At 35.1% G+C, this 20,727-nt stretch overlaps 3 protein-coding genes across 4 annotated transcripts; 2 read left to right on the top strand and 1 right to left on the bottom strand.

The window, feature by feature from the left end:
* Positions 1 to 924: 924 nt before the first annotated feature.
* On the bottom strand, positions 925 to 10,512 carry LOC109853354 (fatty acid hydroxylase domain-containing protein 2). 2 transcript variants are annotated; one of them, XM_020425369.1, is made up of 10 exons: positions 10,484 to 10,512; positions 10,254 to 10,331; positions 8,571 to 8,664; positions 8,121 to 8,334; positions 3,318 to 3,447; positions 3,004 to 3,107; positions 2,470 to 2,797; positions 1,908 to 2,180; positions 1,438 to 1,625; positions 925 to 1,157 (listed from the first exon to the last, which is right to left on the bottom strand). In XM_020425369.1, the coding sequence occupies exons 1-9, from the start codon at positions 10,504 to 10,506 to the stop codon at positions 1,466 to 1,468; spliced, it is 1,404 nt and encodes a 467-aa protein (XP_020280958.1). In that variant the 5' UTR covers positions 10,507 to 10,512; the 3' UTR covers positions 925 to 1,157; positions 1,438 to 1,465. The 2 variants fall into 2 exon arrangements, with proteins under 2 accessions (XP_020280958.1, XP_020280959.1); XM_020425370.1 differs by lacking the exons at positions 8,121 to 8,334; positions 8,571 to 8,664; positions 10,254 to 10,331; positions 10,484 to 10,512 and adding an exon at positions 5,757 to 6,207.
* Positions 10,513 to 10,691: 179 nt separating this feature from the next.
* On the top strand, positions 10,692 to 13,586 carry LOC109853351 (probable ATP-dependent RNA helicase DDX5). The gene is made up of 4 exons (XM_020425363.1): positions 10,692 to 10,708; positions 10,855 to 11,348; positions 12,893 to 13,135; positions 13,249 to 13,586. Exons 1-4 carry the CDS (start codon positions 10,692 to 10,694, stop codon positions 13,584 to 13,586), a joined length of 1,092 nt encoding a protein of 363 aa, XP_020280952.1.
* A 1,800-nt stretch (positions 13,587 to 15,386) lies between these two features.
* LOC109853353 (ATP-dependent RNA helicase dbp2-like) lies at positions 15,387 to 20,276 on the top strand. Its single transcript, XM_020425368.1, has 6 exons — positions 15,387 to 15,542; positions 15,780 to 16,999; positions 17,189 to 17,248; positions 19,229 to 19,459; positions 19,550 to 19,717; positions 19,787 to 20,276. Coding segments are annotated over exons 1-6 (1,827 nt in total). The 5' UTR covers positions 15,387 to 15,540; the 3' UTR covers positions 19,933 to 20,276.
* Positions 20,277 to 20,727: the final 451 nt, after the last annotated feature.

Raw genomic sequence — 20,727 nt, 5'->3', positions numbered from 1 at the left:
TACAAAAATAGTAATCACGGTACGAAACGCTGTTTATTATGATTTCATTGCAATGCTAATATATACTTAAAAGTACTGCTGCGAGAGAAAGAGAGGAAATAGTTGTACAATTTTAAATATCAATTAAAACTGGATTTTCAAAAACAGTACTTTTTTCACATAGCACAGCAATAAAAGCATAGTGTTTTCATATGTTTCCTTCATTTTTATTTATTATTTAAGAGAGACGACTTTCGTCTCGTCTGCTCAATTATAAAGAAGCTTTAGTTTGTTTTCTGTGTGCATCTAACTTACAAACAAGTTATTCGCTAAAGTTTCACGTTATCAGAACATAAACTTGTGCATGAATATACAGCGTAAATATACAATTTTTTTCTTAACATTAATGCTAAAATATCATAGAAAAGTCGTACGTGTGCAAATGACGTCAAGGCCGAACTAAACAGAAAATTTCGAAATTTTTTGAAAACTTCGCATATAAATTTTGAAGAAAATATTTACATTATCACAAATATCAGTACAACAAATATAATTTCTATTTAGATGATAAAAATGTCATTTATGCAATTTTAAGGTAAAAAAAAATAAATAAACAAATGACCATTTAGAGCCAAATGCGAACGTTGGTGCGCAGAAATTATGTATATATGTTATAACAGTACATCACGCATATTTTTCGGCTTACAGATCCTCATCAGCGCACAACATAATCATAAAGACGGATAGCGAACAAATTGTCATCAGCAATGCGAAAAATCGTGCGTGAACTTCCTGGTATACACAATAGGCGAAAAAGACAGATTTAAATCTGTCTTTGCGGAAGTTGCTGTGAAGGCTCAGAAAGCCAAATATTGTGTACTATATTTGCCTACCAGAGTACATCTTTGTCCGTGTGTATTGTTCAACACACCAAAAAGAGATAAAGATAAATTTGTAAAAGGTAAATTTCCAGAACTTGTGTCTTTCAAACGCTGTCTCTTTTAAAAGATGTAGCTCACCAACATGTTTTTGGATAAATTTGCCAAGATGAATCATCCAAGCACAGTGAATCATGTTGAACGAAGTCCAGACGCAGACACCGGGTTCAGTCGCCATTCATTCAAGAAGTTCTTTAAGATATGTGCCATAACTTCTCGGATCGGTAGAATCGGCATCATCTGTAGTTGAAATATCAATGTGCACATTGTTTGCTCTTCAAGCAAAAGAAGTCTTTTTACATTTCTAGATAACTTCGGCTACAAAACTTATTTTCGAAGAATTAAAGTATTTAACAACTTTTTCAAATTTTCGTTGAAAATCAAACCGATAAAAAGATTCAAACTTTTCAAAATAATCATTCGTTTCGAATCTTCGTATTCTCGGAGCAAATAAGGTCAAAACATCATAGAATAGCTAGAAATATTGCTTTCAGCGCGAGTTTTTCACTTCGGATTTTACCTCAAAAACTTTCGTACAAGAGGTCCTTCTATTTCGACTTGTATTTCGCTTCGTCCGGGAAGGCTTCTCTGGGCGGCACAAGGCTGAGCATCATGACGTGACGCGCATAGTTTCGCGAGCTGCGGAACTGTGTGTCAGTACCGTGGATACGATCCAGAACTCCGAGTACACCGTAGCACTGATTAAACCTGCAAGTGTTTGTTTAGATAACTACAAGCATAAATTCTGATTTTTCAATGTAAAATCAGTAGAAACATTGTAATGCGCTAAATAACGCACGAAGCCTAATGAAAGTAGGACACGTGTGTTCTATGAAACCGTAAAAGTGATTTTACGATTCAGAGAAAAAATTTTCAGAATCCAAAGTGAAGTAAACAAGCTATTTGCAATGATATTTATAGCATCTCTGAGCATTCTGTGGCGTCTCCGTCCTAAACGCATAAATTGAAAGGATTTGTTGAGATCATTACTTTAGATGATGAAAATCATGAGCCTCCGGCGATGGGAAGAACGGCAGATGATATCCGGAATGTGCGTTCAATGTCGAGAGAATCGCGAGCGAAAACCATATCCAGGCGGTGGCTACGTGAGAGCCCATGATGAAAACACCTAAGAAGGGCGGAAGTAGATTTGAACCAATATGCTCCAAAGGATGACAATATAACGCGGTGACGGCTATGGGTGCAGTCCATTCGTGATGTTGCTTATGTATATATTTATACAAAGAGCCTTTGTGAAGAAATCTGTAAAGCGCATAAGATAAAATATAAATAAAGTATATAACTATACAATTTATAATAAATAATTCAGTCAAAACCATTAATTTTTTTTTATTTAACAACTCAAATCCGACGTTCACTATTTAACTTAACTGATTAAATCACTAAATTTTTGTTTGAAGACAGGTGATTTAAACACGGATGTCATTTTTATGACTATACATAAATAAATATTGTTTTTGACTTAGCATATTTTGCATTTCATTTGCTAGACGTGATGCATCAGCTATTTTGACTTTCAGACGACACGTACCTGTGCGAATAATAAAAACCAATCTCTTCACACAATATGTGAATCGCGATCTCGGCAAGCACCCAATGGAAGGTCGGCAGCTTGCGCACCGGGGAATAACCACGCCATTCCATGAAGTAATAACCGAGATACATAATAGGAAAGCCGACGACGATCTGATTGAACAGTACTTGAGCGATCACTTTGCATAACTTCCGATTGTCGACCGGCTCGTTCGTGCCGGGTTGTATTTTGTATCTGCGCAACGCTGCCGGCCGATTCGTGATATCTAGGATGGTGTAAATTCCGCCGACCAGCCAGTAAACAATTATCGTCAGCGTCAAGGATCCTGTAACCACAAGACTGATTAACAAAGTTTCGCAATATCACGAACTTCCTCTTTTTCTGTACAAAAATGTAGTGTATAACAATTGTAATTTCATAGAATTAATTCAACATATGTAATTTTAGTATTATAATTGTACAATTGAACAAAAGTTACAATAGTTCCTCTTTTCAAGAAAAAAATTTAAAGTGGAATAATTTCAAACTTACCGTAAACCCATAGCGTAACGGGATTGTCACCAAATTTATCTAAAATTTTATCCCATTGCGCTTGCCAGAAGTCGCCGGATGCACCCCAAAATCTTTGTAAATGCCTGAAAGTGTCAAAAATTTAGATACATACTTTCAAAAACTGCAAAAATATTCTGTAATAATAAATAGCATAATAAAACATCTATTTAGCTCCGTGTAAAAAAACAGAAGTTTTTGTATACAAATTCTTTTGCAGCCGAATTAAAACTACAGTCTATTCTTTTTACTTCTATTAAATAAAAAGAATCTGTTAATGCCGTTCTTTTCATTACCATGTCAGAGAATTACAGAAGGCGGCAAATCCTATCACTACAGTTCCGATAACGAAAAGAACACTTCTCAAACTCGAGAGAAGCGTCGGTGGAGTTTGATTCTTCGAGACATCGCTGATAGCGGAGGTTGCTGCAACAATTAATAAACGTATAAAATATATTATGTATTTTAATAAAGAATAATCGCTGATGACATTAAAAAATGTGTAAAGTTGACAGAATTATACAATCAAATAAACAGAATGCCGCAAGAATCTGATTTATTTATTACTCTTCTTAAAATTATCTTATGTAGAAATCACTTAAAATTCAACTATAAAAATTTCCTGGGTCCTTTCAATAAATATCTGATTACGTAAGACAAATCAGTATTCTATTCACAGTGTGTCCAACTAAAAAGCAAGTCGTAGAACAAAAGCGGAAATTTTCAATCGCCACACTGCATGTTCATCGCAAAGTCCGTTTAATACTTAACAAGGTAGTTTAATACAAGCAACTTGATTTTCATAGAACTAATTAAGTTTTTTGTAGACGTTTGCAAAAAAAATTGTCTACATATTGTAGGTATATTGTATAATTCTTTTTATAAACACAAGTGTTACACATAATAAATTATGAATAAACTGTCGCAGTTACAAAGATCACACTTTAACAATTTGCTGTTTATCGACTATCTTATTGTGTTAAAACTATAGAAAATTGCTGATAAAGAACATGTATATATGGATGCAGTAACAAAAATTGATATTGGATGAATTGAGTGTGAATTATCAATAAGAATGCTAATATAATTTTAATGCGATAACGACGGGTGTTAAACAGTACACCATTTACAAATTTATTTGTCACATCGTAATAATAAACTCTCTTTGATAAATCACATATACATATATTGTTGTACTTGCGCAATAATCTCTTTCAGTACGTACGCACTTGATATCCGCTCCGCTTATATGTATATATACTATCTTAATTTGTCTTCACGATGCTATTTATCGCATTGAAAAGAAAGAGAAACGAGAGGAAAATTTCCAAAACAATAATTACATTTAATAACAAAGGGGACTTATATGATCTTTTTATATTAGTTCGCGATACTTTATTCGAAAGTCAGAGAGATAAAATCACGTTACGATAGGCAGTATCTTGCGCGTCTATTGAGAATGATTGCACGCATATCTGAAGCAATAGCGCCGCTTTGATAAACGCAATCTCCTTCCAAGTCACGTGCGACACAATGTTAGCACAAATAGCTTTGAGAATGGACTATTGAATAAATCAATTTTGTAATCATTGTTTCTCACTTCATAAACATATTGTTTGCAAAAAATCAGAGGAATTAATTCGATTACGAATATTAAAGATTTTACACACACACATATATATACATACATATACACTTCTATAAAAGATGAAAAGTGACGAAGACACGCAATCTCATCAATAACACAATTACTATATTCTATTAAGATTAAAATTAAAATATTTTGAATTAATCTCAAATGGAAATTTATTTACGTAACGCAAGAAACTAAATCGTATCTAATACGAAAATTAATATTAGAATTACGCGTGTGACTTATTAAATTTTTTGTTGTTATATAAATCTTTGCAAAGATTGATGTATACATTGTTATATAACAAAAATATTTAATACAAAAAAGACATCGTATAGATAGAAAGTCGATTTTTTTGTAGGTAAAGCTATTAAAGAGATTTTAAGGTCAATCTAGTTTTTTTTAAATGGAATCACTCTAACTTGTTTATATAAATCAATTCTCCTCGTAATATTTGCTGTATAAAGTTACAAGAGTAAAATGTTCAAAAAGTGTGAATAGCTGTATATATATGATGATTATATAAAAGAAAGATATAAATAGTACTAAGAGTAACAAATGTTATAAAAAAAAGAAAAAAAATAAAAAACTTTTGTTTCTTCTAAATATTGTAATATTGTTAGTTTTTATACATCTACAAATGTACAAGACTTGTATACATCTACAAGTTAACTAGATAATAAACGTTATTTGATTTAAAAACAATTAATTTTTATTTATCAAGACGCGTACAAAAAACTGCATTAGTAGAACCTCTTCAAAGAAACATTCCACAACCACAATATATAAAAAAAAAATCAGGTTTGACCGCGTGATGGTTTGGAGATTTTGTTAGTAATCATGATAATCGCTCCAACATAAATTATTTATCTAAAAAGAACTCAATGCTTCAACAATTTTTTCCTTTTATGTACAATCTTTTAAAATATATTTCAATTCTTACGATTTTAATCGATTAACGAAGTTTGAGCTAAATGTTTCTCATAAAATAACACGCCAATATTTTCGATCACCAGATTCCAGAAAAGATTCACCAAATTCATCGCCAATGAGATGCACTTTTTCGAGAATATCGCTATTAATAGCATCGTTCGGCACTCACTTTTCGCTTTTTTGCGGGGGGCTCGTTGCAGCCAGAACATGATTTCGTATGTTGTCTCTTAAACGCGCAACTGGTTTCTCTGTCGTGAAACGGATCGCGCCGCGAACGTGGAACCACCGACAGGTCCGGGATCGAATGTAGCTTGTGTACGAGAGATCATTCACCGCTTCGGACTACTTCGCTGGTATCTCGTGCTGTCAAACGAGTCGTACTGACTAGCGTCGTTTCGCGACTAGTCGGCGAAGGTCCGCGGATGACGCGTCCGTGCCCGTTGCCCCCGGCGTCTACAAATTTCCTTTGTTTACGCTTTGTGCGAGAAGCAGGGATGTCCAGGATAATTCGATAGCATCGAAGCCTTGTTCTCGTCATCTGTATCGGTATTTTCGGTTGATGATACAATAGTATCTTCGAGGCATTCTTCATCCTCGACCAGTTATCGAAGTAACAACATTCGGCCGTAGATAACGAAATTCAATATCTTTCTTTTACTTTCTGTCTTCAGAGAGATATGTCTGTTAAAAACTTAATTTTAAAAAGTTTTAAAACTTACTAAAAAGTTTCCGATAAAAGAAAATTAAAACTTATTCTAACAATAAAACACTTGTAAATACTCTCTCTCAAGTTGTTAAACATAATCAGTGCGCACACATATATGTGTATATGTGTGTAACACAATATAATTGTACGTAGCAATACACGTGATGTTGAAGTATGTCACGTAGATGCAACACATTTGACGAATAAATGCATTATATACTCTAACTTTACGACTCACTATCTCTGTCTCATTTCTTATCTCGAGTGCAAAAGCGCACGCTTCTAATCTCTGTCACGAATTGTTATTTGCGGTTTATCTCGGTGAGACAAAGTAAAGAACAATTTGACGCGCAATACAACAGAATTGTCTATTTATCTGTGCAAATGACGTCGCTAAATCGATTACCACTCGCTAAGACGCATTTATGTACGTGAAAAAAATACAAAATATTTTATAATTTACAATAAGGCACTCTTGCCTGAATAATTACCACACTAGTTTTATGTATGTGCAAGAATAACAATAAAGTTTTGTGTTTATCATATTAAGTTAGTTCGATTACATGGTTGCGAGATTTGTTTGAGTAAGAAGCTTAAGTGCACATAGATCCGTGCAATTGCGACGTAAACAACACATTACGCGATTCTACGTTTATTAGCTAATACATCAGCATACATATATATGCAGCTAGTAGCTACACAAAATAGCATAAAAGATTGATGTAAACGAGAGATCGATATCGAATGAGTCCCGGTCGAGATTCACACTAAACAAATCGATATATCGAAAAAACTTGAATTAACATATAAAATAGCTTGATCTTCATTAGAATATATAAAATTATGCGAAATTAACAATAAATCTTTTCTCGTAAACTGATGGATTTTTTAATATAGTCACAACAACTCGTGTTTCGAAACTCGTTCGTCATAAAACGAACTTCCGATATTAGATTTGTTCCCGCAAACACACATGCGTTTGAAAATATCCGTAAAATATCGCAAATAAAATACCGATATTTTGCAATATCTATACGTCACCACATCTCATACGTGTCTCGCTGGGGAACAAAAATCGGGTCAACCTCTCGATGAAAACAGAAATTTCGCTATTGATCAAAGGGACATATTGGGTGCGTATTGGTGAACGCGTATTTTTCTTAAATTCTTTTCGCAAATTATATCACGCGTGTTAAAACAAAGATTCCGTGAGAACATAACAAAGGCCGCTCGCGCGAACATACGCAGTTTCGAGCGCACTTCTTGTATCTTCAATATTGAGCAATAAAAGTTTTATGAGGAGACGCTTTTATGTGCGCAGAAACTTTAGTCTAACAGAGCAGCGAAAAAAAAGTAACGGGAAAGAAAAATTCAGGAAAAACGCACATGCGATCTGGCTCGTAATTTAATTCCGGATCGTCAACGCGACAAGAATTCCGCGCGGAAAGCTCCTCTTGTGCAAGTCCTTTGTGTTCGTACTTCAAATTGCATTCTTGCGCAAAATGGCTCGCACGCGAAAACATTCGGGTTGCAGAATTTCCGGTCCGACATAACGAGTCATTATCGCAGATTTTATCATACGGAAAACATACAATCTGCCGACATCGCTGAAACAAGAAAAGCAGACAGCTTTTTTTTCCGAGCACTGATCATCGTGTAGTTAGCGATAAGCGGGCGAATGTCCTCTACGTGTACAAACACACATCGATTTTCCTCCGTCAGCTGTTCATTGACAATCGTATTGTTGATGCACGGCGAGATCGCGAACAACGCGACAAGTCTTCGAAATGGAAAATTGGTTTTTGTTCGCGCAAAATTTTTTCTTACCTTTGCACTGCCGCTGCATCTTTAACGTCGCCACACACGGCGACGGCACGTCAAACTGGAAAACTACGCGGTGATGATGCTTGGCGACACGGTCGGGCGCGACGAGGTATATGCGCGCGAATAGTCGATAGACATCGACAGTGACGACGACGGGAACTGCAAATGCGCTGTTGCGTCGACGCCGAAAACGCACAGTATGTGTTCCAGGAGATGACTGTCATTCGAAAATAATAGATGTCAAAAATATATATGTGTAGAAAAGATATAATGTAATAGAAGGAATATGTGTAAAAAGAGGAAAAATGCGAGTACACGTGCGACACATGCCGAGAGTTGTGATTTATACGTTTACATATGTATGTACCAATATACGTATGTAAACAATAAATAACAATTTTACTAAGTGGATATATTAATGCAAACCAATATTATCTTTACATTACCGCTCACTTCTTGATCCACAACTTTGCTCACTCGCTCGGTTCGAAGAATGGAAAAGCTCTTCGCATGCGACACTCCGTTCTTTACAAATCTGCCCCTGGACCTAAGCTTGGAATAGAACCAAACAATTGTAAATAGTCTTTATCTATCGAATTGATTCGTGGAACATGGCTACGTAGTTTACGTTCACGAAACATACACATCGCGGCGCTCTAAACCGTAAACCATCAATTCACTCTGCTTGGTCTATGACTGCGTTCCGATATTCACTTTGAAAATCTATAGTTTACGTGACATATATCATAGATTTCCAGTACTGGCGGTAATTTTCGGAACGCAGTTTATATATATATGTCATTGGCGAATATGGATTTGACGATTATCCGGGCGGAGACGAGAGACAATCATGTATTACTCCGCTGCGGTAACCATAGCAACGGTTTATACGGAACTACTTTCGGAAGTTCGCTTGTTAATTTCGATCCGTGGAATTCATTGGCGACGATCGAACTTCACTGTTCCACAATTCGCACCGCGTTTTTCGCGCAATCGGCCAGATTTGTCGGTTGAATCGGCTCGAGGGATCGTTTTCGTGAATCCGACCGGACAATCAAATCCATTGATATCGTCAGTGAAGTGTCAATCCGCTCCTTGAAACCGTCCGCAGTAGTGGGATTGTTTGTTCTTCGCGAGGGAATATTTGCATTTCCCGATGTAAGTATGCAATGACACCATCGTGCGAGATGCAAATCGTTGCTCTCGACGATCCATTTCCCGGAGAACAAAACGAATGTCCGCGAAATTCTTTATAAACGATTGCCGCTGTATGTAACAAGTGACATCTCGTATAGGCATTAATCAATAACAGAAGCTAATATTGACCGCTCGGAAATTTTAATTTTCTGTTGTCCAACCGTGACGACAACCAAGTAAAATCCACTAATGATGTTTTATAACGATTTGCTGGCAAAAATTGCATGCTGGATTGTACTTTTTTACATCACAGTAAAAATTTATAATTAAGAATAGAGAAGTTTTCTCTTTCTCTCAGTTTTCCCCCTCTCTTCCTCTTTCCTGTCCTTTTTCTCCCTCTTTTTCTCTTTTCTTTTTTCTTTTAATACTTTTCTGGTAATCTAGAAAAGATATTTTATTAAATATATAGGCATTTAATATTGAATAAAAAAAGTTAATTGGTGTTTGAACTATATGTATAACATTTAGGTTTAACCGTGACCAAGATCAGAATAGGAGTCGTCGTGGTGGTATCAGAACAGGACTTACCAGAGGTGGTAATAATAATGGACCTATTTCTAATAGATTTGGTATACATACTAGAGGAAATACTAGTAATGTAAGAGGTGGATTGAGGGGAAAGCTACCTGGTGGTAATTTAAGAAAAGTAAATTGGGACCTTCATACTTTAGAACCACTACGTAAAGATTTTTATATAGAACATTCTGCAGTTAGAAACAGGTATTAGTTTCAAATTACATAGATTTAGAATTACTTTGGAATTGTAAAAGTTGTTTTTGAACTTAAATTAAATTAGATCCAATGATGATGTAAATCAATTTCGACACAATGCGGAAATAACTGTCAAGGGTGAAAATGTCCCAAATCCTATACAATACTTTGAGGAGGGAAATTTTCCACCCTATGTAATGGAAGGTATTCGTAGACAAGGATACTCACAGCCTACTCCAATTCAAGCCCAAGGATGGCCTATTGCTCTCAGTGGCAGAGATCTTGTTGCAATTGCTCAGACTGGTTCTGGGAAGACACTTGGTGTGAGCAGAATTTAACAATATTAATATTATTTCAAAGAGATAAAAAGAAATTTTTTAAATAAATATATTAAAAATACAATATAATGAGTATAAGAATTGAAAATATATATGAATTTTATTTTCAGTATATTCTACCTGCAATTGTGCATATCACACATCAACCACGCATAAGCACTGGAGATGGTCCGATTGTCTTGATTTTAGCTCCAACCAGAGAGTTAGCTCAACAGATTCAAGAAGTAGCTAATTGCTTTGGAGAGACTGCAGCTGTAAGAAACACATGTATCTTTGGTGGTGCTCCAAAAGGACCACAAGCACATGACTTGGAAAGAGGCATTGAAATATGCATTGCTACTCCAGGTAGACTTATAGACTTCTTAGAAAAAGGAACTACAAATTTATGCAGGTATGTATAATTTATGTGTATTAATAAAAAACTAATCTACATATATTTTTTAATTGTGAAATAACAAGCATCTAAATATTTATTCTAAATCTGATTACAGATGCACTTATTTAGTACTTGACGAAGCTGATCGTATGCTGGATATGGGATTTGAACCACAAATACGAAAAATAATTGAGCAGATACGTCCTGACAGGCAAGTGCTGATGTGGTCAGCAACATGGCCTAAAGAAGTGCGCGCACTAGCAGAGGACTTTTTAACCGATTATGTTTATCTTAATATCGGTTCTTTGACTTTATCGGCTAATCACAACATCACTCAAATCATTGATGTTTGCCATGAATATGAGAAAGATTCGAAGCTATACAGACTGCTTCAAGAGATCGGGACTGAGAAAGAGAACAAAACTATTATATTTGTGGAAACCAAGCGTAAAGTAGATGATATTACGCGAAACATAAGACGCGATGGATGGCAAGCCGTGAGTATTCACGGTGACAAGAATCAGCAAGAAAGAGATCACGTATTACAAGAGTTTCGCAGTGGAAGAGCGCCGATTTTAGTTGCAACTGACGTAGCCGCCAGGGGGTTAGGTACGTGAAATTTTCGTGACGAAGTCATGTTTTGATGTAGGCACTAGGAGAGTCACGGTTAAACTGGGTATTGGCAACACTTATTGGATTAGCCGATGATGCGTTATTAGACTGAGGTCAGCCGACAGCTGTGTACGTAGCAGTGTGTCATGCATTGGAACTTATTACCATTATTGGTTCAGTCGTATTGTAGGACGATGCAAAAGTTATTAGTTTTCTGTAGTTTATGCTTCTTACAAATGAAATTTTATTTTATAATTTAAACATGCTGAAGTTTCACTTCCACATAATATTTTTTGAGATTTTTTGCAGTTATTATTATATACCATTCATTTTTCCTAAAATTAAATTTGTATATCTTCACTTTTTTGTGAAAGTAACAGAAGAGAGAGAAAACAATTTTTTTATTATTTTTTATACTTTGATTATGTTTTTACATTCGTATACAAGCTGGACACAATGTTAAAATAGTTTTTATTAATTTTGAGGATATAATGTATATGAAGGTTCTGAAAATGCACACAAGCTACCACTAAGTCTGTCTGCTTTTCTTTTTCAGAGGCACAGAGTACCCTAACTCAACGCGGTGTACTGCCAGTATTGGGCAGACACAGTGATTATTTTATTTTTCTTTGTTTATATCTTATTACAATTCCCAAACAAAGTAATAAATTTATCTGCAGTTTAACTTTTGTTTTAACATTCTCAATATCACGTAGTAACAAAGCGAACTTTATTATCTATGTATTAATTAATTATTGGATCAGGTGACACAATGACTAAATCATTATGAGAAAACGTTTTTAATGATAAAAAATTATCTGAGCTTGCAGACAATTGTTGCATTTAATAATATGAAAAGTACAACTGTTATCTAGTGCCTCTAACTTTAAGGAATTAACATACAGTACTTATCTAAAAACTAATGCACTCAGGCTTAAACCCTAAATTGCTGCCTTTATCCCAAACCAGACACAACCGCTGTGTCTGTCTAATCTCTAGGCCACCGGTATATTACCGTAAGAAAACAACCAGAATTGCCCCACTTTAAAAGCAAACGGGGTCGTTCTTGCTGATTTCACATCGAAATTTCCAAATAAAAGGTGGGTATCTTCATAAATCTGTTTTTATTGACTAAATTTATCTGGCAGTTACAAAATAGTAATTGTTCTGTTTTTTGAAATAATAATACACTTTGCACTTTAAATTGGGATTTTTTCATTATTGATACATAGTTTGTTTTTCTTTTTTTATTCTTTTGTCAGGGAACCTTATGAAATAAGATGATTATTTAAATATATCAACACAAGCTAATGAACTTTTATTGTCCAAAGACGTTATTGATTCAGATAGAGTATCAAAAAAATTGTTTCCTTAGTTTTCAGAAAAAAAATTACAAATATTATATTGCAGAGAAAGAAAAGTTTTCTCAAAACACAAGAAGACGTGTTTTATCAAGAAAGGCATAAAATATAAGAAGTATAATACATCGTTGTTCATTAATATTACTAATCTTCACATTTTTGTTTGATCGTATTTCACAGATGTAGATGATGTGAAATACGTTATAAATTTTGATTATCCATCCTCATCGGAAGACTACATACATAGAATCGGTCGAACTGGGCGCAAGCGACAGACCGGAACGGCATATGCATTCTTTACGACCCATAATATGAAGCACGCTGGAGAATTGATAGAGGTATTGAGGGAAGCTGGGCAAAATATTAATCCACGTCTCAGTGAAATGGCAGAGATGGCAAAAACGGGAAATTTTGGCAACAGAAGTATGTTTTATATGTGATCAGTAAGATCACTATTAATACTCGATTATTTTTTTCATAAAAATGTTACCGATATATGATTCATAAATCCTGTATTTTTCTTTCTTTTTATAAAGATGGAAAACGGTTTGCCGAACGATTTTCTTCTGGTACTAATAACGCGGAACGGGGTAACAGCCGAAGAATCAATAATGACGGCAAAGGAAGAGGAGGCAATTCCGCAAGAGGAAGAGGCCCTACTCACAGCGGAAATACTTTTCATTCTTTCTCTAACGTTTATTCGGGATCGGATTACAATAATTACAGTAATGCAAAACAAAATACTTCTTTGAGCCAAAGTACGACGTACGGATATAGTACGCAGAGAAATTACGGACAGGGTAATATGCCACAGAATTATGGAGGTGGCGATAATTATGGAAGTGGTTATTCATATAGAAGCACAACTTATTAATCACGTTATTTTGTGATTGACAGCGCGTAATAATCCGATGGTGCAACTCACTTTTAGTTATAGCAAATTTGGTTATAAATGCAAATTAAAGTCTGACTTGTAATAGCCGTAATAGGCAATATTGGGAACGAGGGTAGCATATGTAACAAATTGTGTCATACTATGGTTTACGTGACATGAGAAAAAGAACAAACGTTGATACTACACTATCTAAACGTATATAACAGATAATTAATATTTGCAATTCAATTCTACATTTGTTGTTAAATATAGTCTCTTTAAATATTTTAAATTTAATGAATTAGTAAAGCTAAAGAAATTTGACGCAATTTTACTGCATTTGCAGCTAACTTTATGCATGTTATTCTCGTTTAAGATAGTTTAACTAACATTTAATAAGTAAAATAACACTGAACATAAGTTCCTATAAAAGTATTAGTGTGATATCGTAAAAACCAAAAGTGTGTTTTATTTATTTTTTTTATTTAAGTGAATTTCTGTTTTGTACAATATTTATCTCTCTCTGTAAATGTGATAATCATTTACTTTACGAAAAACAAACTTAGTTTTCTATATTTTGGAAATTTATTTCATTTATAAATTTTGTTTATAGCGTATTATTTTGTTAAGTGATAGATTCATATTAATTATATGAATAACTTATTTTATTTTATAATACAAAAGATCTGCGCTATATATAAAACAATTATAATAAAAACTGGAAGTATTGCAGTTATACGTAATATTAAAACCAAAGATGTTAGAGTGATCTTTTAATTTAATTTTTAATATACAGTATTACTCTCGTCCTGCAACAAGTTTCTTTTTATTAATTTTAAAGAGATATCAAAAGTAGACATCGCAGAACGATACAGTTTCACGCCAAGTGTTTAGAACTTTGTAACTGATTGAGCATAGTAATAACAAAAACATATAATTTGTGAAAGTTAAGTTTTGTAATCTTGATAACGCACCAGCAAATCTACTTGCATTAACTTTGTTAATTTATGAAAACATCGTATTACTTCGACGATACATTACTGTGAAAAAAAAGAAATATTTGTTGTATGAGATTTTATGTGATATAGTATTAATAAATATAACTTGGTTTTTGTGAAAGAGATATTGTTTTCATATTTTCAAAATGAGATATGCATATCATGTAGAATAATCCGGAAATGGTTTTATATCTGCATTTTATACATGCATTTCTTGGCGCATAATAATTGAAATTACCTTTTTTCCGATGTCTTCGATTTGCAATGTCAAACGTAGTTATTGCAGTGCTGCTAGATGGAACGCTTTCTTCGCGCTTGCGCAACGCATCTAGCCACTCCAGCGGTCACTGGCCATATAATACTAATATATCGCTAGCGTGTATCTTCGCAATGAAAGGCACGCATGAGGCACGAGACCCGAGAAAGAGAGACCTAACCCAAAAAACTTAAGTCGGTATTTCATGAATCCGATCGTCGGATTGTCCAATGATCAGAATAGTTCGTAGTGCGCATGCGTATAGTCACAACGAGATTTTGTCATATGAATGCTCAAGAATAGTAACCTCTCTATACACTGTATAATCAATAGTCACTTCCGGCGCCGAACACAGTGTATTAGATTTTTTTAATTATTTGTAAGATATAGCAGATATTTGTTTGACATTTATAAATCATACGAGAAATATTTTTGTATGGAATATAATAGTCTGCAAATCGTAATAACAAACAACTCACCTGCCAGATATCAACAATTTATTGTTTGATTGTGTTTGCGAGGGACTATTTCTCTCCCAACGCCATGACATCGTTCGTAACATTCTCTTCCTGCTTCCTTTAGCTACCTGCTCGTCACGGCGACTACGTGTACTTCTTGGCGTCGGCAGAGAAATCCATTCTAGTACTAGTAAAAGTTAAAGGAGTTACGGAAAAACTAGTGTCCACGTTTTCTTCTTGCAATGTAAGTTGATATAAAATCGATATACATAATAAATCTCTCTCGTTAATATTTCTTTGTTATTTCATGTTCTGTTACCTACTTGCTTTATGTTAACTCGTACGCCATTTTGTGAAACTTCTCGCGTTGTTACTCAGCAATTGAGTCGGGAGAGAAATCCACCGATGGTTATTTACAAAATTAATTGTTATATTGTTTTTGTTCTATTAAAATTTTTATATTCTTTTTGTTCTAAATAAGGGCGTACGGTGAACGAGAACGTACAGATAGACGCGGAGGAGGTGGAGGAGCTGGTAGTAATGCACGCGGTGGTGGCCGATTTGGTGGAAGAGATGGTGGCGGAGGAGGCAACAGATTCGGAGGTGGACACAAAGACAGCAATTTCGGAAGCAACAATTTTAAAAACCGTCAGCCTGGCGAACGTCTACGCAAACCGCGTTGGGACATGGGCTCTCTTCTACCATTCAGGAAAGATTTTTATCAGCCACATTCCAATGTAACGGCACGAAATGTTCACACAGTGGAGGCTTATCGTTCCAATAAAGAGATCACGGTGAAGGGGGCCAACATTCCGAGTCCTAATATTTTTTTTGAAGAGGGTGGCTTTCCAGACTATGTTCTCAATGAGATTCGGAGACAAGGATTTGGTGAGCCAACTGCAATTCAAGCGCAAGGTTGGCCCATTGCCTTGTCTGGTCGAGACATGGTTGGTATTGCACAAACAGGTTCAGGAAAAACATTAGCATATATCTTGCCAGCAATTGTGCACATAAATAATCAACCTAGATTGAGTAGAAATGATGGTCCAATTGCTCTTATATTGGCTCCAACGAGAGAATTAGCACAACAAATTCAACAAGTAGCTTCTGATTTTGGAGTTTCCTCACAAGTTCGAAATACATGCATTTTTGGTGGTGCTCCTAAAGGACCTCAAGCACGTGATCTTGAACGTGGTGTAGAAATTTGTATTGCCACACCAGGTCGACTCATAGACTTTTTGGAACGTGGTACTACAAATCTACGTAGATGTACATATCTAGTACTAGATGAAGCCGATAGAATGCTAGATATGGGTTTTGAGCCACAAATTAGAAAAATAGTAGAACAAATACGTCCTGATCGTCAGACTCTCATGTGGTCGGCAACATGGCCGAAGGAAGTACGTAATCTTGCAGAAGAGTTTTTAACAGATTACATACAAATCAATATTGGTTCCTTGCAACTAGCTGCCAATCACAATATCTTACAAATTGTTGATGTATGCGAAGAATATGAGAAAGAAGGTAAACTTATGAAGCTTCTAGAAGAGATTTCAAATGAACCAGAAAATAAAACTATAATATTTGTGGAAACTAAAAGAAAAGTTGACGATATAACAAGAGCTATTAATAGATATGGATGGCAAGCAATTGGCATTCACGGAGATAAAAGCCAACAAGAAAGAGATTACGTACTAAACCGTGAGTGTTATTACTATGTATGACGAATTAAATATATAGTCGTAATTTTAGTTTTATTTAAGGAAGAATATAAATGATACACAATGTATTTTTCTTCTTTACGTTTATTTAAAAAAAAAAAATCGTATATTTTAGTTTGTAACATTTTTTTATAACGTTAGATTATTTGTAATATAATTGATGTTTTAGAGTTCCGGAATAGCAGGTCTGCTATCCTAGTGGCTACCGATGTGGCAGCAAGAGGTTTAGGTAAGAATCTACTGATACCTGGATATGATGTAAGGGTCAGGCTGCGATGGTTATTTCACATTTGTGAGTCTTGATATTGTAATGTGGCAACGGATAACGGCATGTGCCAGACTGATTGACGTTACTCCCTTACGAGTGTGGCTGTATATAATTCAATGAACTCATTGAAGGAATTCCAGAAACAACTAGTTTCAAACTAGACTCAAATTTTCCACTTTTGATTTCACCATTGACATATTTCGTTTGACATCTTCCGTTTGACATTTTTCATTTCATTAATTTTAAGCTAATTCTCTCTCCTACCAACTAATTTTTTATTTGGAAACTTCATCGATCAGTGGTGCATTTGAATGCACCAAAATAATTAACATCGCCATTGTCTTTTCAGTGATACGATTAATGAGGGAATAAGTTTTAATTATTCTGTTATCTTCTTCTAAATCTCAACTTCTTTTATTGTAGGCTAACACAAATAGATTTTGACGTTCTTCATATAGTTTTGCACATGCATATAAATAGAACATGTGAAAACTCAATTTAAATGGTTAAAACATAGTATAAAAAAGAAATGCATGTAAGAAGAACGTCAAAATATTTCAGCTGTAATATTAAGTATACAAGGTAAGCGGTTAGGCAGGTTTATCTTTTCCGATTTTCTACTCTCAGATCGAATCAAGTTCTGTCAGTCTGGTGTTAACGTGCTGTTCTGTTTTCAGAGGCACATGCGATGGAGTCTTAGGACTCTGCAGAACTTTGCTTTGGACAAAGTAATTGAACGGGGCGTGACTGCTGGTCGCCGCCCCCTACAACTAACGCTGTGCCTCGGTCACCTTGCCACACGAAAAACACTCTCTGTACCTGCGACGATCCAAAGTATGGAAGTAATAATGTTAGGGCAGTTAGCATAAGAAGACGGAAAAAACAGGATAGATATTGCCGGTTTTATTCGTTCGATTGCAATAACAAATTGCATCAAGTTGCGCTTTGCAGTAATTGTGACACCCTAAACAATGATCAAGAAACAGTCTCAATATCTTATAGGCATGTTACAAACATAATTATTATAACATACAGTAGCTTATGCCACTTTATTAGTTATAAAAAAATCAAATTGTTTAAAATTTAGAATAACTCGCAGACAATTCAATTGTTGAGTAACTTTAGTTATTCGCGGAATAATGTAGTAATTATTAATAATAACTACAGTATTCAAGCATGTGAAAGAGTCTTCACAATATTGCGGCGCGTAATTCTTGATGCAGTAACTTGTTCAATGGAAGTACATGTGGGGGTTGAGCGGAGAACGCAAGATGCTCACTTGGTGTTCCAACCTCTTCACCGAAGCAATGTACGAGGGCCAAATTTCGAAATAGCCAGCAGAGATCCATACTTTGGTGCGGGAGAGAAGGGTGTAATCTAAGAATAAAAATGTAGAGCTCGCTAATACGTGAAGCGAGAATTCCATGAGAACCATCTGAGCTCTGATTCCTCTACATTTCCAAAAAATGTATTTACATTTCCAGCTTTAGTCTCAAAACAGGTAATTAACATAAGACTTGCTCTTTGTGGTCAACTTACTTGAATGTTGTGCGAATTGCAAATGGAACTAAAGGTATTTTATTGTACAACTTGAAATATGTGTTATATTTGAGATAACTTTTGTTTTTTTTTTGTCATTTTTTATATCTTAAAGTTTCACACAAACGTACAGAAATATTGTTTTGAAAATAAGAAAAAAAACAAAACAAAAAACGAAGGAAGTTTAATGTTCTATGTACATTGTAATGACTGTTATTTTTTTAAGACTTGGAATAAATTTACTCACAATGGTAATGTAAGAACAGATTGTTCTTTAATTCCATTAGCAAAACTAGTTATCTGGTAAAATGCTTGAATCACAATTCGCTTTATAAGATAACTGAACCACAAAGGAACAAGCATTTTTTATATTCTGCGATTATAACTTACTGTATTATGTAGATGTCGAGGATGTCAAATTTGTAATAAACTTGGACTATCCGTCCAACTCAGAGGACTATGTACACCGTATCGGGCGTACGGGACGCTCGCAACGAACAGGAACAGCGTACGCATTTTTCACTCCTAGCAATGCACACAAGGCTAGTGATTTAATTCAAGTTTTAGAAGAGGCTAAGCAAGTTGTCAATCCAAAATTATACGAGTTGTCTAGAAATCCTGGCGTTTACAAAAGTAAATATTTCACTTTTATATTAAAATTGAAGATGTCAAAAAAATAAATTTAAGTACTATTTGTAATATTCTGTTTTGCAACAATTATAGGAGGGCGATATGGCGGGCGTAGCGGCGGAGGTGGCGGACGAGGGTCCGGAGGCCGCGGTGGCGGCCCACGAGGCTCTCGAGGTGGCCGCGATGGCGATAGGGGTGGAAGATTTGACCGTTCTTCCGGTAGTACTAACGACCGCGGCAAATGGGTCGGAAGTAGTAGCGGTAGGCTTTCAAAATACATGAAAAATGGTATTACAACATTGTAAACGTTCGCTTCCCCACGGACCACAGGCGGAATAAGCGGAGGTAGCTACGGTAGCAGTAAATCGTTTCCACAAAACAACTTTGGAAGTGGAACTGCTGGCGGTAACTCTACTTATAGCCAGAATAATAGTGGGTACGGCGGAGGCAGTTACAGACAACAAAACGGCTATTGATATCAAGTCAATAATGTCAAGTGGATATGGTAACAAAAAAGAGAACAAAGAAAAAAAATGTTTGTTCGGTACACAGTAAATGTATATCTCGCGTATAGATGGGTCCAGAATCGCTCAGAATCGTTCCGAAACACTTCACGCTCACATTCTCACTATTCACAGCATTCGCTTTCTTTTTTTTCTTTCAAATCTTTAGTATACATAAGAAATCATAGTAATGATGTTATGAAACTGCGGCAATCTCATGTATTAGCGTAGATATTTAATATTTAAACAGTCAATTTATTGCCGAGGCATGTAGTATTATACGAACAATAAACTATCATAATAATATAACAAAAGAAAATTATGTTTCTCGTTGTATGTATGTGATTTCTCTTAACGTTCCTTCCCGATTTCCAGACAACATTTATCTTGATGAGTTACAAGTGCGATCAAATGAGTCATGATGCGATGTGTTTACGATAGACCTAGCATGATGAAGACTTATCTTGAATTACGTTATTTGAAATAATGCTAATGTCATTTTCAAACCATCTATCCATGATAATTATTCATTGCCGAGTCTGGCAGAAGACAAGTGCCTTCATTTATTGGTTGAACCGGTTATCAAGAATCATACGATCCCGATATCAGAATGTCAAGTAAAATCCCCTTCCAGATATATTCTCTTCCACGAATTATCGCGTTAAAATAAAATATCAGACTTGTCTGTCTGCTAATTATTCTCTATTTTACCAGAGAATCAAACTATTTAATCGAATTTTTGAAGTATGCATAAATTACTTAAATGTG

Source organism: Pseudomyrmex gracilis, unplaced genomic scaffold (genome assembly GCF_002006095.1).
Source record: "Pseudomyrmex gracilis isolate BER0280 unplaced genomic scaffold, ASM200609v1 scaffold_47, whole genome shotgun sequence".
NCBI lineage: Eukaryota > Metazoa > Arthropoda > Insecta > Hymenoptera > Formicidae > Pseudomyrmex > Pseudomyrmex gracilis.
The sequence above is the reverse complement of the archived record's forward strand: the minus strand, read 5'-3'. Positions and strand labels throughout refer to the sequence as shown.

Excerpts from the sequence above, each read along its gene's own strand:
- LOC109853354 (XM_020425369.1), bottom strand. The coding sequence starts at position 10,506 with ATGTGTGATATGCACAATTGCAG. Across the intron at positions 2,798-3,003 it reads CGTTACGCTATGGGTTTACG|GATCCTTGACGCTGACGATA; the intron begins GTAAGTTTGAAA and ends TTGTGGTTACAG. Across the intron at positions 2,181-2,469 it reads GGTTTTTATTATTCGCACAG|ATTTCTTCACAAAGGCTCTT; the intron begins GTACGTGTCGTC and ends TGCGCTTTACAG.
- LOC109853351 (XM_020425363.1), top strand. Across the intron at positions 11,349-12,892 it reads CGTAGCCGCCAGGGGGTTAG|ATGTAGATGATGTGAAATAC; the intron begins GTACGTGAAATT and ends CGTATTTCACAG. Across the intron at positions 13,136-13,248 it reads GGGAAATTTTGGCAACAGAA|ATGGAAAACGGTTTGCCGAA; the intron begins GTATGTTTTATA and ends CTTTTTATAAAG.
- LOC109853353 (XM_020425368.1), top strand. Across the intron at positions 17,000-17,188 it reads AAGAGATTACGTACTAAACC|AGTTCCGGAATAGCAGGTCT; the intron begins GTGAGTGTTATT and ends TTGATGTTTTAG. Across the intron at positions 19,460-19,549 it reads AAATCCTGGCGTTTACAAAA|GAGGGCGATATGGCGGGCGT; the intron begins GTAAATATTTCA and ends CAACAATTATAG.